Source organism: Pseudonaja textilis, chromosome 7 (genome assembly GCF_049901715.1).
Source record: "Pseudonaja textilis isolate UNSWEBS1 chromosome 7, rPseTex1.2, whole genome shotgun sequence".
Taxonomy (NCBI): domain Eukaryota; kingdom Metazoa; phylum Chordata; class Lepidosauria; order Squamata; family Elapidae; genus Pseudonaja; species Pseudonaja textilis.
This window is the reverse complement of record NC_141996.1, coordinates 51,819,730-51,838,364: the sequence shown is the minus strand read 5'-3', so window position 1 is coordinate 51,838,364 and position 18,635 is coordinate 51,819,730. Positions and strand designations below refer to the sequence as shown.

At 38.1% G+C, this 18,635-nt stretch overlaps 1 protein-coding gene across 1 annotated transcript in view; it reads right to left on the bottom strand.

The window, feature by feature from the left end:
• The window catches only part of MORC3 (MORC family CW-type zinc finger 3), a 46,006-nt gene extending 29,338 nt beyond the window's left edge, over positions 1 to 16,668 (bottom strand). Inside the window, exons 1-5 of the mRNA XM_087937629.1 lie at positions 16,574 to 16,668; positions 7,064 to 7,136; positions 4,288 to 4,420; positions 3,567 to 3,781; positions 880 to 1,027 (exon numbers count right to left, since the gene is read on the bottom strand). Coding sequence (XP_087793755.1) covers positions 880 to 1,027; positions 3,567 to 3,781; positions 4,288 to 4,420; positions 7,064 to 7,136; positions 16,574 to 16,615 — 611 coding nt within the window. The 5' untranslated portion in view covers positions 16,616 to 16,668. The remainder of the gene's footprint in view (positions 1 to 879; positions 1,028 to 3,566; positions 3,782 to 4,287; positions 4,421 to 7,063; positions 7,137 to 16,573) is intronic.
• Positions 16,669 to 18,635: the final 1,967 nt, after the last annotated feature.

The window sequence follows — 18,635 nt, the reverse complement described above, 5'->3', positions numbered from 1 at the left end:
TTGGTTAAGCAGTGTTCTGCTAGTTCCATGAGGTGTTTAGCTGGTTGGTATTTATTTTTGATGATTTCAAGAGTTTATCGGGACTTGAGTGAATAGTGAAACCACATCGAAACTTACAGGCAGATCTTCTTGTTCCACGTGTAGATCTTGGATCATTTCCAAGAGGTGATATGAGTTTTGTACATGTGAAGCTGCTGCTTCAGCATGGGGCTGTAGCTGCTTTCCTAAATGTTTAGCTAGGTTTTGTAGTGGTGCTCCTCTGGAGCTGATTATGGGTCTGAGAGGTATGCCTTCTTTGTGTATTTTTGGGAGGCCGTTTGGGGCACCTGGAAGATTTTTCTCTTGGGATGATCGTCTGTTGGATCTCTTTGCTCATGTGGCTGGTTATAATTTTCTTCTTGGTTTGTAAAGATTGTAAAAAAAAAAAATAACCAAGAAGAAAATTATAACCAGTCTCCAATACAGGAACACAATGTTGCCAGCCAATTAAGACAAAAAAAGCCACAAAACAGACAGAAGATATTAGAAACACCATTCAAGCAGAACACAGCAAACTCCAAGACCAATAAACACAGACCAAGACTCCCAACCAATCAGAATGAAGAAAAAACCATTCTGGCACAGCAGCAGGCTAGCTCCAAATTTAAAACTGAAACGGTTGTGAAAGTCTGACTCACATTCGAACACAATACAAAAGCCTGATGATGGCAGATGAGATTCTGCCGAAACGTTGCTACAACTTTAAAAGCACAACTATAATGACGTGGGAAAATACCCGAACAAAGCTGAATACCATACATGTAAGTACCCACGAAAACTTAAGAAAACACACACACATATATAAAACATTGCATCATAAATGTTAAAATTTCCTCTTACCTTCGAAGGTTCCAAATAATAATCCGTGTCCCTTTTTCCCCTATAATTGCATCAAGTTCTGCAAGCAGCTCCTCTTCAGTAGAAAACAAGGAATGATACAGAATAGCCCTCAAACTGGCTGTTGATTCATCTAGTTTCATCACTTTCTGTAAAATGTGTTAAGGATGTAATACATATCAATTTTATAAAATTTGTCTATTATAATCAGATGAATCACTTCTGAATTTAGACAGCAATTGATGGGCATTTCCTGCACTTTTAAAAAACTCAAATTTCAAAATGATTCAGTTCTGCCAAAGATTCATCAGCAAACTGCTGAATCAAAGTCTCTAGGACAGTGAGGGCTAACCTTTTTGTTGTCGTGTGCCGAAAGTGTGTGCATGCACACATAATAGTGTGCCTCACCCATAATGCAATGCGCCTGCGACCCCGTTCATGTGTGCAGGACCCCCCGTGCTCCCCCCACCCCCTGCACACAAATCTTCCGCATGCATCCCACCCCCCCATGTATGCACGGCAAGTATCTGAAAATCAGCTGGCTGGCAGGAGGCACGCGTGCATGCTCAGTGGAACTGAGCTGGGCGACAACTCGCGTGCCTGCAGAGATGGCTCGGCGTGCCACTTACGGCATGCGTGCCATAGGTTCACTATCACAGCTCTAGGACAACTCCCACCCACACAGGCAAAACACCAGAATATAAACTGACAGCAAACAGTTCTTTACTAGTGCTGATGATGTTACCTAGTTAGGATAAGTAAACATCTGCAAGAAAACTAGCAAGCTCAGAAAGCACCAAGGACCCCTGATTCAGTTCTGCTGATATCTGGACATCTTTTGATCTTGTGTTCTGGAAGAGCTAGGAAATGTAACGGTGAAAATCTCTGATTCAATACAAGACCAAAACCTACAATTTTCTTTGTTTTTGCATTACTGTCTGCACCATACATATTTAAAACTGTAAGCATAGATCATACATTTATAATGAAATTTTTAATCATAAAATAGTCTAGTAATTGTAATTTCAGCTCTGTTTTCTAACTAGCCTATTCCTGTTCTATACTTCTGGTTCCTCCTGTTTGTTCCTTAGAAGCCCATCAGATGAAATAAGAATGGTAAGCTATAATAACTGCAGTTTTCTCTCAAACAGCAGGCCGGCAACCACATTTTTGTCAGATTATATTTCTAGAATGTTGGATATTGGATAATACATTTTATTGTGAAATGTTTATGCTCGGCATTCTATTAAGACTTCATGCCATTTCCTGACCCCGGTTTTTCAACTTTTCCACAGATGCAATCATTGAACTTCAAAGAGGAAGATTTAGATATTTTGCTTCTAATATGTGGACACAGAATTGTATCCTTTTTTTGTCAAACACTTTTGCCTACAAAGTAGATTATACAGCACTGATCTCACTAGTATATACAGTGAATTTAAGACAAAAATTGAATGTCAGATTTGAAATCTCATGTTATATGGGTGAGAAAATACTTCCTCTTTGACACAGCCCCCTCTATTACATTTGGTATCATGTCTTCTGAAAATGAAGACTATAGGTTGAATGTTTACAAATATCCTGCTTGCGGGCAAAATCCATTTACATAACATTCAAACCTTTTGTATTAAAGATTATGATATTGATACATTTGAAGTCTATGTCTTATTTCACAAAAATAACTTTTAAGGTTGTACCCTGAAATATGCAGTAACTGCAGATGCTTTCCTGGCTCTACTGAATTGCCCATGAAACAGCTCTAAAACTGTTCCTGAGCCTTGCTGGTTTAGTATAATCAAGACTACTCTTAGAGAAATCAACTGCACCAGAAGCTACGGGAGCTGTTGCTACTAGACATGCATGCATGACAAAAATCAAAATATGAAGCACTGCTTCTGGCAACTCTTGTTTTTATTACCTATGTTAGGCAATGTTACACAAACAGGCAGACTACAACTTCCAGATTTGGAATTTTCCTTTCCCATTCCTTAGTTTAACCTACATTTTGGAAAAAAAACCCAAGTATCTTTAGCTAACAGATTACTCATTCATATGGGCAAAGGAGTTTCCCGTTGTCACAGGATTGCAGGTATGTTAAGGTACAGAATTAGAAATCACAAAAAAGTAATGAAGAGAAGGCAAAATAAGAATAAAATAAGCACATCTTCTATTTTCCTAACAACTCTGCAAGGCAACAAACAATTCATGGTGATATAGATATGTTGAAGATGAAACTTAACTCTTTACTCCCTTTCTTAGACCTAATACTTAGTATTTTAATTAGAATTTGTTTTCACATAAATACACATACACTCATGACCATAGTTAATACATTTATCGTTTCTGCCAAAGAACTGTGGGAAATAATCAAATGTAGAGATAATTATAGAAACACCACCCTCTTTTTTCTATTAACATAAGTAACTTCCAGTTGAATGTGTGCCTCTCCACATCAAAATAGGAGGAATTTTATGCATTTTATGTAAACTGAACATCTCCCTATATGCACCTATGCTTTCTTAGCTACCTTTCTTGAGCAAACCCAATTTTTGAATGACTATATATACATTTTATATAACACAATGCAACATTTTTTTAGTTAAAGAGCTTGTTTAAAAAGTATATCTGCTTGGACATATACAGATTTAAATCATCGATTTCCCTTAGAAAAAAAACCGCCAAAAGGATATTGTCCTTGTTGAAAGATATGATGGGAACTATTACATGTTCTTCCTTTGTAATTTCCAAGAAAGTCTGTGATAACATGCCCACACTCATGACATCTCCATCCTTGGTGAAAACAATTGCATCTTTTCCCAGACGCATAGATCCTGATTTAAATCCATTTCCATATAATCCAACAGGAACATGGCCATTCAGTGTAACTTTGTCACTGAAGCCAAAACTAAAATGGGTTTGGAAAGATGAAAAGAATATTAATGCTACTTTGCTCATATAAGAACTGAATATCCAAGTGAATACAACCTGAAATACAAAGCAACTTTAATTCTGGTTAACAAATATATTTTAGAAGCACTTTTTGGTATAATTGATATCTAACAATATGGCTAGACCTGTATAGTACATTATAAATTATATAATCTGAAATTGACAAAGTAGGACCACACTATATATTGTATTTATACCAAAGACTCAAGATATAGCAGGATAAAGCTACACATCTTCTGTCTCCTTCCTCCAATTTTAAAGATGAGTATGTTCTATAGCCAGTAAGTCCAGCATCTTTAAATTGCTAAGTCACCACACTTCTTTTGCAAGGGTCATATGATCACTTTTTGCAACCTTTTGACAAGCAAAGTCAATGATTGTAAGTTGAGGACAAAATGTATACAATCATATTTTTAAATTCTAAGATGTGTTCAGCATGGATAGGAAGTAAACCTCACTTACCTCAACATCTTATGCAATTTATCTGCATTCATACCATTCCCATTATCCATGAACGTTAAACATACATTCTCATTTATAATTGTTTTGTCAATCCACATCTGTTTAGCATTTACATCAGGGTCATATGCATTATCTAAAAGAACAATGCATATTAGGATTATCATTATAATTTACATAATTTTTCCTCTCCAGTTGTCTATGCATCAGTTTGTTGTAATGCTAGAAATGTAAACATAAAATAGACTTTTTGTAAACAAAAAAATACCACTACCACTACAATCAAATAAAAACTATAATTCTTAGCTTTCTGATATCATCTAGGTCAGGGGTGGGCAAACTACGGCCCGCGGGCCACATCCGGCCAATTGGTCATTTTAATACGGCCCGGCTCTGAAAAAAAAATCGGGGCTGGCCAAAAGAGACCCCGCGCCGCGTGCCAAAAAAACGCACACACAACACAGAGCTGGGCAGCTGCTTCCCTGGTGGCGGGGCTGAGGCCACCACCCGGGGAATGCCCACTGCTTTCCCTCGCCAGGGCTGGGCGGTGGCGTGTTGCCCTGCGCCGCGTTGTCCCCGCCTAGCAGCGCGCTTCTCAGCTGGTCTCCTCCTCCTCGGCCATACAGAACAAACAGGCAGAGAAGGAGGAGACTAGCCGGCTGGTTGGGGGAAGCTTTCTGCGCCGAAAGAGGCAGCTACTAATCTCCGGCTTTGCTCCGCTTCTCCAATGGTCCAGTACCACCCTGTTCTATGCACCGGCTGCTCGGACTTGCTGGGCCTGACACATAGAACAGAGCATGCTGCAGGCATCTCGTGACAAGCCCCAGGACATGTGGTCACCTGCTGGCTGGCCGGGCCAGGCCGGGCTGGAAGAGGCACATTCTCCAGAAGGAAGAAAGCGTGCTCCGGGAGGGCGGGTGCCGGGCAGGTGGGCGGATGTTCTGGGACCACTTAAAGGTCGACTTTAAGAGTGCCCCCATGGAAGAAGCTGAGCAAACGTAGTGGCGGCAGGGGTGACGGGGCATGTGTGCCCCTCCACAAGGAGTATGAAGGGAGGCAGACATCACACCTCTCAGGAAAAAAGTAGGTGCCAAAGCCCTGGCTGTCACCTGGGAGGGGACCGTGGAGGGACCCATCACATGCCCTTGTTGCCCCCGCCTCCTCTACTTTTGTTCTCGTTCTTGGCTTCTTCCATGGGGGTGCTCTTAAAGTCAATCTTTAAGAGCTGGAAGACGTTTTGTTAGATCGCCACCAACTCATCGTTGGGAGAGGTGTAGCCCCTGAATACACGAGAAGTCTTGGGCAAAGTTCTCTGACTTTTAAAATGCATCCGTGCAGTGTTTGCCTCCCTTCATGCTCCTTGTGCATGCCGGGAGCACCTAACTGGAGCAAAAGAGAGCAAAGTTGACTGCTATGAAATGAGCACCTTGGCTCTCCTCTTGCTCCTCACAGTTGCCCTGAGCTGGTGCGGTTCTTTACTTGGGCAGCCAGACGCCCACAGCAGCGCCCACAGCAGCAACAGGCAGTTCCGCCCGGGCTCCGCTCAGGTGTCCGGATGGGGCTGTCAGGAGTTGCTACCGCCGGCGCAGCTCCGCACGGCTCCAGTCCCACGTTGCCTTGGGAAGGGAAAGGCAAAACCAGGAGCGCCTGAGCCTCCGGTGCCACTGCTGCCGTTGCAAAGCACCGCTGAGGCTCTTCCTTTTTGCCTTTCCCTTCCCGAGACAATGCGGGACTGGAGCCGTGCGGAGCCGTGCTGGCGGTAGCAACTCCTGACTCAGGGGGCCTCCGAGGGGAGGGGAAGGAGGAGAAGAAGGGGGGGAAAGGGTGGGGGGGCGATTCCCAAAAAATCTTGTGCTGACCTGGCCCGTCTGTCAAATTTTAAAAGTCAATGAGGCCCCTGAGCCAAAAAGTTTGCCCACCCCTGATCTAGGTGGAGAGGCAGCTAGAAATCACAAAAACAATGGGAGAAGGCAATGACAAACCACTTACTGTATATATTGTTTCCACAAGTACAGGCATGACTGCGTCTATCAAGTCACCACAAATCAAATTAGATTGTAAAGACATTTTACCTTTCAACTTTTATGTTTTATCTTAGTTTGCACCCATAGTTCTTTGGATTAGATGGGTGGTTATGTAAATTTGTCAAATAAATAAATGTGATATATCTTCCTACGTTAAAATATAAAACCACCTGCTGAAATTATTAGTAATTATTATTCATTAAAAATTCTATCATATAGTTTAGGTCAGTAGAAATTAACAGCAAATCTACAATATAATAAACAATAGCTAAATCATAAGTTCTAAAGTTAGAATAGCTAGATCAGGGATGTCAAACTCTAGGTCCAGGGCCAGATCTGGCCAGCAGGGTGCTTTGATCTGGCCCAGAGGGCCGCCCTGGAACAGCAAAGGACCAGTCCACAGTGCCTCTGCCAGTGAAAATGGAGCTTCGTTTTTGCTGGCAGAGGGTTGCAGGAAGCAGTTGAAAACGGAGTTCGGGAACCTGTTTTTGCTGGCAGAGTGCTCGGGCTACCACAGGTGCCCCCTGACATGAGTGATGCCGAGCTGGCCATGCCCACCCTGGCCATGCCAAACCCGGCCCGCCGAGATCAAACACAACCCTGATGTGGCCCTCAATGAAATCGAGTTTGACACCCCTGAGCTAGAGCATGCCTTCCGAAGATGTCTGAAAACAGATATAATTGAACTACATATAGAAATGCATTATACGTAACAAAAAAGCTTCAATTGAGTAGGCAGAATACTGTTCACATACCTATAAGTTCAGCCACAGCACTGAAAGGCCAAGTATGACTGGTTGAGTTTGTATGCAAAAATTTGGGACACAACTGAAATGAAAAAAGATTTAATGGTTAACACAAAACTTTTCATTTAAATCTTTCTGCAATATAAACTTTACCTGCTCTCAAGATCTACAAAGATTTACCTACAAATAACATTGCAGTTATTAACCATTGTTTGTAGTTAACTAGTTTAAAACAGGAAGTTGTAATATTTTATTACTCAAAGCATATTCAGGGTTTTAAAATAATGATGAACCAGCTGTGATAGCTAGCTGGCTTACATTTGTATAACATGAGATAACCGAAAAACTGTTTATGAAGGAAGGACAAAGACAATATTTTTACTTTTTTCCCACTTCCTTCTAGAATATTCTTCTTGGTCTTGGATACAAGTTTCAAGGGAACTGCTTTTGCTGGGACAATATAGAGTAACCATTAACAATATGTGGTCATAGCCACCAACTAAAATAATTTAAACAATTTGATGGAGATTAAAGTAAAAAAGTTGCTGAGAGCCTACATATCAGTGGTCGCCAAGCACTGGGCCAGGGACTACTGATGGTCTGCAAGAAAATTTTGGTGGTCCACAGAAAAATGTCACCCCAAAGCACTCCCTAAAGCACCCTCCAAAGCAATTAATCCAGGCTGCAGGAACACAAGGCTGTGCCGCCCACATGGCCCGCAAGAACAGAAGGTTTGCATCGCATTGCAAACAACACGAGGTAGTGAGGGGAGAGGGGAAAGGGCTGAGGAGGGAAACAGGCCACTGGGCTGCTTCTTTCTTCTTCTGCTTTTGGCTGCACGCAAGGAAAGCAGCAAAAATCTTTCTTTTTCTCCCCCAAACTCCGCCAGAAATGAGTCTTTGGGATCCTGCAAGGCATCCTGCTCCAAGAGGCTACGCCGGTGCAACAAGTCTCACCAAGACTTATTTCTGGTGGAGTTTGGGGGAGAGAAAGACTTCTGCTTCTTTCCTTCCATAAAGCCAAAAGTCTCTCCCTGCCTCCCCGAGAATGGAGCTGGATACGGTATCCTGTGATCCCAAATAAAGAGTGATCGGTCGGTAGGAAAATGGGGTGGGGAATTTTCCTTCAGACTTTGGGGGGGATTTTCCCAGGATCTCTGGTCCGCAGGATTTAAAATTATGAGTTTGCTGGTCCCTGAGGTCCAAAAGTTGGCGACCCCTGCTATATATGATTGCATTAGGATATAAATGATAGAATAGATAAATAAATGGAAAAAAGGAGGTCCTCATGGAATGTGATGGCAACAACAAAAAGAAATACTGCAATACTGCACCACCACACATGCTTGTTTACTCCTGAGTCCTAACCCATTCAGAAAGCATATGGTTTATTCTCATATGTCTATGACATAATCAGAACTTCTAACTGTATCAACATTGCTAATTTATTCATCATCCTAACAAAACCTTGTTTTTAGATTCATTCCATATGCACACACAAATAGACTTGTGTCTGAATAGAAATTTTACTTTCATTCACTTCTGGGTGTCAAATGTCCCAACAGCCCTTTGACTTATCTTGCATCCATTCATTTATTCTTTGCCAAGATAAAATTCTTTCACCTAGATAAAATCCTTTCAAACTATAATGCATTTTTTTTTGTAAATTCAGTATCACCTTTGCTGAAATGCGCAGCATCAGCAAGTATAAAAACATGTTTTTATACAAACAATAATATAAACAATATTAATTCATGATGAGATTAAGTGAATGGCCTTCAAAACTTAATATTGTAAGATGAAATAACAGGAAAGCCAAAACTAAAAGAATTGGATAACAGGGAAGACAAAACTAAACTGAATTGAAAAACAAGAAAGCCAAACCAAAACTGAACAGGAAAGAACCTAGTGTTCTAAGCCATAAAATATCCCAGAACTCAAAAACAAGCTAACAGAGCATGCTCAATAAACTATTGAATATTAGTTGACACACCTTGCATATATTGTCTGCGGCGTGATCAGTGCAGGGGAATGGGCTCCATATCCCGACTCTTAATCCTCTTTGTTGGAGGGGGCCCCCCGGGACTAAAGTCACCCTGTAGGGGTGACTAACCAGGAGGGGCACCCTGTTGGTCACGGAAAGCGACAGCTCTCCTGATAGACCCAGGGTCTCTTTGTTCAAGACGGAGGTGAGGCAACCAACATGGCCGCCACAAAGCTGGGGCAGCCGAAGCAACTTAAGAATGTGCTGGAGCGGTGAGAGCAGACAGTGATTGGAACTGGGTAAGGTTACCTATATCAAGAACTTGCCCAAAAGAAATTTAACCCATGAAAGTGACTCTTTGGAATATTTTTTAAGCAGCAATCAAAGAGGGATAAAGGAAAATTATACCCTAAAGCTTTAGAACTAAAAAAAGTTATATGTATAAATATTATTGATAGGACTTTGAATAAGCACTCCAGAGTGCTGGATATCTGACTGTTTATTGGATATTTTGTCTGAATTAATGAAAAAGAATAATAACTGGACTTTGAAAGTTGATTTTAAAAATGGACTTTTAATGCAGATTCTTAAGCTGGAGGCGCTACCTACTGGTGAATGGATTTGTATTAAGCCAGACTCCAAAAAGGAAATGGCCTTGGATAATTTTTAAGAGAGAAAATAACACCTGGAGGTCTGCTCTGCTTCATTATTTACTGTTCCCTACTTATCTACTCTATAGTGACTAGAGGCCAACCTTGAAAAACCTGGAGGATGTCTAATGAAATGACTTTTGAATACTGGAACTATTTGATAAACTAAAAAGTGGATTTAAAGAACTACTTGGAAAATTCCCAGGACTGCATAAATGAAACGTATTGATTAATTGTGGGATACAAGGAACTTTAATTATGGCATCTCCTGATGAATAATATTAAGACTACATAATCTGCTGGCTTTGGGAAGTCAAAAAGAATAGACCCTGGAGTGGTGACAGATTATTGGCATACTACTTAAGACTTTTAAAAATAAGACAAAATGGTTCATCAGGAAGAACTGGAGACACGAAAAGAAATTATGAGACTATTGCAAAATATTTACGACAGGATGATGGGGAATACTAAGGAGATAAAAAATTTGCTACATGGTATAACTGGAAAGACTGAAAATGTGCAACAAGGACTAATGAAGTAAGATAATAAAATTCAGGAGTCAAGGGAGACAACTGTAAACTCAGAGGATGAGATAGAACAGATGATACAGCAAACAGAACAGGAAGAAAAGAAGGGGATTATAAAGTTGGGTGAAATAAAGTTGGGAGAATATATACAGGGAAATAAAAAAATAGAACTGAATAAACCGAAAGGTATTTTTGGAAAAAAGAGGATTTGGATATGGGTGGACTGGCAGCAAAAAATATTGGGGAGGGGAATAAAGCTCTGGTTGAATATGCAAGATATAGGTAAAGACCCAAGGGAGGAGCCAATGGATAGGAAGGATTTTTCTTTTAAAAAGAAAAAGAAAAATGAAACCAGCCTAAAACTAGATATAAGCTGTAGAAATAGGGGGAATATTGTTATACATTTTTTTATCCAATACACTATTTAAAGTGAATATCAGAAGTTGAGATCAGAGTTTGAAAAAGGATGTTATTAGGTATGCTCAAAAAGAATACTATTACTACTAGAAGGAAGTAGCAAATATTGAATGGAATAATGAAGAATTATGAGTTGACATAGTTATGTATAACAACATTAGATTAATGTAGTAACTTGTAAGATTGGCCATATTTAAAATTAGAAAAGATATAAAGTTTAGAAATGAGGAATCATTGTTATACATACTTTTATTCAATATATATAAAGTGAATATAAAAGTTTAAGATTAGAATGTGAAAAAGGAGGTGACTAGGTATGCTCAAAAATAAAAATTATTAGAAAAATGTAGCAAATAATAATTGAAAAATGAAGGATTAAGTACAGTTGTGTATAACAACATTAGACCATGTAAAGCAGATTTCGTAATTTTTTCCTATATTATTATTGCTTTTGTATCAAAATTACAACACTCAGTACCACACTGTTCACGAAATGATGTTTTGTTTTTGTTTTTTAAAAAAACTTTACAAAAAAAAAAGATATTGTACAAAGGTTTTCATACTATGCTTATTAAGCTATGTCCGCTGGAGCAGATAAAATTGCAATCACAAACCCTCTGGATTACTAAATTGACAAATTATATAAAGAGCTGTGATTTCCCTGCCCCCTGTGTAAGAAAACAACAACAAAAAAGTTGCCCAAAGAATCATGGATACAGAAGCTCAAAATGACATAGCCACTTAGTAAGGTTGGTAGCCTGAAATGGCTGAGCAAATATAAACGCACCTTCGAAATGGACAACTATTTAAATCACAACTGCCAAAACATCTCAGGGAGACATTTACCAGAGCAAGATTCAAAACGTTTGATACAATGGTTAGATTTGGGAGATTTCATTCTACCCCTCACAATGAATGTACATGTATCTATGGAGCTGAAGAGGTAGAAGATCTGACTTGTATATTATTTGATTGTTGTTTGTATAAGGGGGAGAGAGATAAGTACCTTGATCCACACAGTAAATGTATGGCCCATTAAAACAACATACCTCATGTGTGGCCAGAATCTGAAAAAGACATTTAATACAGCACAATTTCCGATGAGATCAGCATATGTGGGCCTGATTGGGGTAAATTGCAGGGGTGATACAGAAATATAATTCTATGTCATTTTTTTCTATTTTACATATTTATGTATTAAATTATTGTATTTATCCTGTAGCTATTGTATTTTATCTTACTCCAAATTTAAATTGTTGTTTGGAATTTTATTGGTAATATGTTTGGACTTGTACGTTGATACAGTCAGTTGGTTGATGACCAAAATTGAGCCCAAAATTTCTGTTGCTATAATACATTTGAGTTTTGCTCAAATACTATCTTTCTTGCCACAGTTGTTATGTGAATCACTGCAGTTAAGTTAGCTACACAGTTGTTAAATGAATATGGCTTCCCCATTGACTTTGCTTGTCAGAAGGTGATCACATGACCCTGGGACACTGCAACCCTCATAAGTATAAATCAGTTACCAAGTGTCTGAATTTTGATCACATGACCATGGAGATGTTGGAATTTCAGTGTAACTTAGGTCACTAAATAAAGTTGAGGACTACCTGTACTTTGCAACTATCTTCAGAAAATACTGTGGCCAGCTCAGTATTCAAGTAAACAAAAGATATATAGTATACTTAAGATTCATGCGTATTTTCCCAAGCAATTAACACTGCCATTGTTTTTATCTCATTAGTGTGGTTTTCACACTTTTACACTGTTAACTATTTGGTTATTGTTTTATCACTTCCACTTTTTTTTCCTCAGCAGCTAGCTGAGATTATTATTATTTAATTATTCTTTTTCACATTTTACAAATCTTAATCTTAATGGTGCAGTGACATCATTATTACATATACTAATCTCATATATATACATTTATATACATTTATCTATAATTTCTTAACTCCATTATCCTTATTTCTATTGTTCAACCATTTATACCAATTGTCCCAAACTTTGTAAAACTTCAACTTTCTTTTTTATCTTTTAATTTTAACATAAGTTTATCCATTTCAGCACAATCTAAAAATTTTTGAATTACTAATTCCTCTGAGGGTGTGTTATTTTGTTTCCAACATTGTGCAAATGCTATCCTCATTGCTGTCAATATATGTAGTAGAATAAAATTTAATCTTTTTCCTATATTTCCCTTTAATTATTCCCAACAAGAACAATTCCGGTTTAACCCTCTAGCCAATCTTCTACTATTTTTTGTATCTAACTCCATATTTTGGGCCAGTGCTTTTGGGCTTCCGGGCATAACCACCACATATGGTAGAAGGTACCATATGTATAGAAGGTACCTTGGTTCTGTTTGCATTTCCAGCATTTTGGGTTCATATTAGGGTATATTTTGGCCAATCTCATTGGTGTCAGATGGTGTCAGATGTCAACGGTAAAACATCTTGTATATATTTTCTTTATAAGCTGCTGATCTTGTTAATGTATAATTTTTATTTCAAATTTTTCCCCAATCTGCTAAGTCTATATTATGTCCAATATTTTTTGTATCTGTTTTGCAGCTGGAGATATGGCCACCAGTCTATGATTATATCTTGCTCTTTTAATTCCTGATTTGTTTTTTATTTTCCATGAATATCTAATATTTCTTTATATCTGACCATTTTGCCTAATCCAATGTACAGGTGAAACTCGAAAAATTAGAATATCGTGCAAAAGTTCATTTATTTCAGTAATGCAAAGTAAAAGGTGAAACTAATATATGAGATAGACTAATTACATGCAAAGCAAGATAGTTCAAGCTGTGATTTGTCATAATTGAGGCTGTGGTCATCCCTGCTGCTTGTGCACCTTTTCCCCTTCCACATAACTTTCAATTAATGTGCTTTGATACAGCACTCTGGGAACATCCAACTTCTTTTGCAATTACCTTTTGAGGCTTTCCCTCCTTATGGAGGTTGTCAATGATGGCTTTCTGCACAACTGTCAGGTCAGCAGTCTTTCCCATGATTCTGCTTCTTACTGAACCACACTGAGACCATTTAAAGGCTCAGGAACCCTTTGCAGGTGTTATGGCTTAATTAGCTGATTAGAGTGGGACACTTTGAGCCTACAATATTGAACCTTTTCACAATATTCTAATTTTCTGAGATTGTGGATTTAGGGTTTTCATGAGCTGTAAGCCATAATCATCTCAATTATGACAAATCACGGCTTGAACATTGCTTTGCATGTAATGAGTCTATCTCATATATTAAGTTCACCTTTTAAGTTGCATTACTGAAATAAATGAACTTTTGCACGATATTGTAATTTTTCGAGTTTCACCTGTATTGGGGTATATCATCACTTCCATGGTGGATAGCCAGGCAGGTATTTTCATATAATGTTTTTCCTAATTTTATTCCAAATCTGTATCAATGAATCCCTCATATGATGTTTATAAAAATATGTATGTTTCTTACTTTTCTTTTCCCATAGGAAGGCATGCCACCCCATCTGTAAATCATGATCCTCCAGAGTTAAAATCCTTTTATTTCTCAAACTGACCCATTCCTTGATCCTTCTCAATGCTGCAGCATTATAATAAATTCCCATTCTGGGAGTCCAAAGCCACCTCTAGTTCTACTATCCTGTAACACTATTAATCTTATTTGAGCTTTCTTTCCTAACCATATAAATTTTAATGTTATTTTGTTCAGTTCTGTAAAAAAGTTCTTATCTAATTTTATGGGGATTGTTTGAAATAAATAAAGTAATTTGGGAAAAATAATCGTGGCAATTCTTCCTAATAAAGATAATTGTAATTTCCCCCATAATTCCAAATCTTTATTTGTTGCAGCAATTTTATATAGTTATTTTCTTTTATCGATGAACATCTCGCAGTTAGCCATATTCCTAAGTATTTGACTTTATTATTTGGAGTCCCGTTACCCTTTCTAATTCTCTTTTCTGTTCTTCTGTTAAATTTTTAGTTAACATTTTAATCTTTTCTCTATTAATTTTTAAGACCTGATACTTTTCCATATTTTTCTAATTCTCATATTAAAATATTTCCTGTGTCCAGTGGGTCTTCTATGAAGAATACCAGGTGATCTGCAAAACTTGAATTTTATATCCTCTTTTTTGATTCCAGTTCCTTTTATATCTGGATTTTGTCTAATTCAAATTAATATTTCTAGCTTTTCAGGATGAAAAGTAGAGGTGACAATGGACAACCTTGCCTTACCCCTTTCGTTATTTTAAAAGTCTCTGTATTCTCCCCATTTAATAATATTTGGGAATATATCACCTCTATCATTGTCTCAAGTTTGTTTCCTAAATTCATATATTTAATTTGTTGTATCATAAACTGGCAATCAAGGTTATCAAAAGCCTTTTGTGCACCCAGAAAAACTAGCGCTGCTTGCTTTTCTGGATGAGCCTTGTAATATTCCAATATGTTTATTACTGTTCTTGTATTGTTCCTAATTTGTCTTATTGGGAGAAATCCATTTTGGTCTGAATATATAGATTCTTTTAATAATTTTTTCAGTCTTTCTGCTACCAGTACTATAGTTGTGAATCATTCAACAATGATATTGGCCTGTAATTTTGAATTTGTTTGTTGTTTGTACCCCTTTTGGTATTAAACAGATATATGCCTCCCTGCAAGATTCAGGTAATCTTGCTTCCATCAATACATCATTGTACACTTCCAGCATTAATGGTTCTATCAGTTCACCCATAGTTTTATATATTTCCCCCAGAAGCCCATAAAACCTGGAGTTTATTATTTTTCTGCTTTTGCACAGCTTGTTTCAGTTCTGTCAGTATTATCACTTACACTACTGCTTTACCAGAAATGAAACTTTCTGGTTTCTCTCTGATTTTGACTCATACTTCTTAGTCACATGGCATTAAATAAATATTTCTGAGGCAAAAATATTACAAAAATTAAAATTAAAAAGATCTTAGATAACATGGCAATGTAACATTGCCTCGATACTGCAACAACAGATTCCAAACGCTGCACTAATGGATAAGGCAGCTAGCTGCACGTGTTTACACCAAAGATTGCAATCCTGGTATTATTTAACAAACAAAACCATATGATCACATGGTTGTAGACTCCGCCTCACTTTATGGAGAATCGAAAGCTATTTCCAAAATCTAAATAGGTTACTTCCTCGGGATTCTCGTTTTTTGTCATACCATCCCATTTCCCACAAGAAAGAATACTAATTGTTATAAAATCCTAGTATAATCATTTAACCACAGTCTTCCAATAAAACTCCTGTACGTTTAAAGATCTGATCAGAAAATACGATTTCAGTTTCATTAGCAATAACAACTTTAAGAATGAAACTTCCCAAGGGTATCGTTTCCAAAAGGCTTTTCTTGGTTTTTTTTTCCCCTTCGAAAATGTTTCGCTTTTCATCCAAGAAGCTTCAGTTCAGATGAAAAGCGAAATGTGTATTTAAAAAAACACACAAAGAAATCAAGGAATTCCAGTAGCCGTTTGAAAAAAAAAACGCACCTCTGGGACAACCTTGACCTGGATGATTGAGAATCTCCATAGACTTTTAAGAAGCAAAACGTTCTCAGAACCCTGGGCTCTAAAGCAGAAAACTAAATGCGGCTTCGTTGCAAAAACCCGTTAACATAATCAAGCAACCCCTCTTCCACTTCTCAACGTAGCCAGATCCATAGCACGAACAATAAAACCAGAAAAGAAAGCGGGATTCTAGGCTGGAGAAAAAACCTTCCCTCCACCCCACCCGCAATTCGAGGAAGGGAAAAAAGGGTGCAAACTCATTCCTACATTGCAAGTCTTTGGCTTGGCAAGGCAGGCAGCGTCAAAAGGAAGCCCCCCTTACCTCCCCTTCTTTCCCCTGGCCAACTCCCCCCCAAAATAAAACACAACCAAATCCTATTCCGTCTCTCACCGCACTAAGAAGAATCCCACTCGACTTCTGCACCGCCGCCATTTTAACTCCACTACAAAAGCCGCAGCCAACCTAAAGCTTCCTCTTTCCCAAATTCTTGGGAAAGAGAAAGCTTTACTTCCGGGGCGGGGCCGAGAAAGCGGAAACGTATGTTTTTCCTTCGCTTTTTTTCTCTGTTTTGTGAGCTGAGGTGCTGAGAGTTGGGGAGCTTTTTAATTACTCTCCTGTAGAATGAATGCATCGGCTATGGAATTTTTCATATCTAGAGTTTGCATTTCCCTTTGTAGCTGTGCTTCTTTCCCGCCTGCCACCAAAGGAAGCGGTTCACTCATTAGATAATCTAATAATCTCGATAATGAACTATCGTCCAATAGCTTTTCCCTAGTACATCTGATGGGACGCAGTCTTGTGCGCTGTCTACTCATTCAGTAAAGCGAAAAGAAGCATTATTTGCAAAAGGAGACTTTGGACTGGCCTTAAGTGTATGGCCATCTAGTGGTTGTCCTGATTTCGAAACCCTAGTTTAGTAAAACAAAGAAATCCCAAGAGCATCTTAGAAATACTAGCAGTGAGCCGAACTTTCAAGCTTAGAATCTGGCAAAAAATGATAGGAAAATTGATACAAATAGAGAACGTTACGTCCTGAACTTTCCAGAATATAAGCTATGGACGTGACCTAACAATCGAATATAGAAAGTTTTGGTCATTTGACTATTTAAACTTTTAACTAACAAAAGTTGCTAAAAATATTACGATTCGTTTTCTTAGGGGCTTCATAGAAGGATTGTGTTTTGTACAAATATACTGATCATTGCTAATTTAAATCAAATGGAATAATGCATTAAAGGAAATCTTTACTTTTTCAAACTAAGGGGCATTCTTCTCGCACACTTCCAACCCTTATCAATTAAAATGGAGGAAATCAACCTAAATGGAAACCATAAGCAATGTGTTCTGGAAATTCTGTACATTTAAATATCTTTGTAATATCTCTGTATCCCTTTTCTCAAAAGATCTTGGAATTGTAGTGTTGGGAGGAAAATGCCTCCTGATGAGGATTCTTCCAGCTGGGAAACAATACTTTGAAGAATAAATGAAATAACGAAGCAGAGTTGCCAGAAAGAGGTCTTTTAATGGCAAGGAACCAAGACAAGTGACATTCAGCAGTTTCTTGGCTAGCTAGGAAGACTGATATTCAAACGTGATTGTTACATACCCTCTGAGTTTTTGTCTAAAACTGATTTTTGGGAACATTTAATTCTGTGCTTGGTGATGTTTAATCCTGTATTTATTAATGGGAATAATTTTGTCTGGAAAGAGGAAGGTTAATCTCTCTTCCTGAAAGGAAGCAAGGTTGAGAAATCTAATTCATGTGTCTATTTGTTCTGGTAATTCGTCTAACCATCTATGTTTGCTCTTTTGCTACATTCTAGTGCTGTGTTTTTTGTCGTTAGGTGAGCTTGCCTGAGTTCTGCCAATGACCCAGACAGGGTTTTCTTCCCTTTATGATTTAAATATTTGTATTGTGTTTGGATTATTTGCTACCTCATGGTTTCTTTTTTTTTTTTTTTGGGGGGCTTCAGTAGTTAGGCTTTAAAACAGTATTTTTAGTTAAAGCAAAGTGACAATCTACTTTCAATCACTGTTATGAAGGGAGTGAATGAGAAATAGTGAGGAAGAAATAATTACATTAGATGTTAACCATAAACCAATCAGCAATAAGATGTGACCCAGAACTTCCTGTGTTAATCAGCTAGTTAACGATATACTGTGGCAGATGCATTGATTTATATAGCCCTTGAAAAATAGCATTGAAACTCTTGATGGATAAAGGATTTTAAAAGATTCTTGCCTAGGCATGCTTCTGAGACAACTGAAGAGTCATCAGCAGTCATTTTTCACAGACAATTTTTTTACCCTGGCACAAACTGGGCTGCGACCCATAAGGATGACAATCAATAGATATGTCAACCTTCCATATGGAAACTGTGCATATGCTTAGATTCAGAGACTGAATCTCTATAAATACAGTATATGCTATCAAAGTGTCTGTCATATGCTC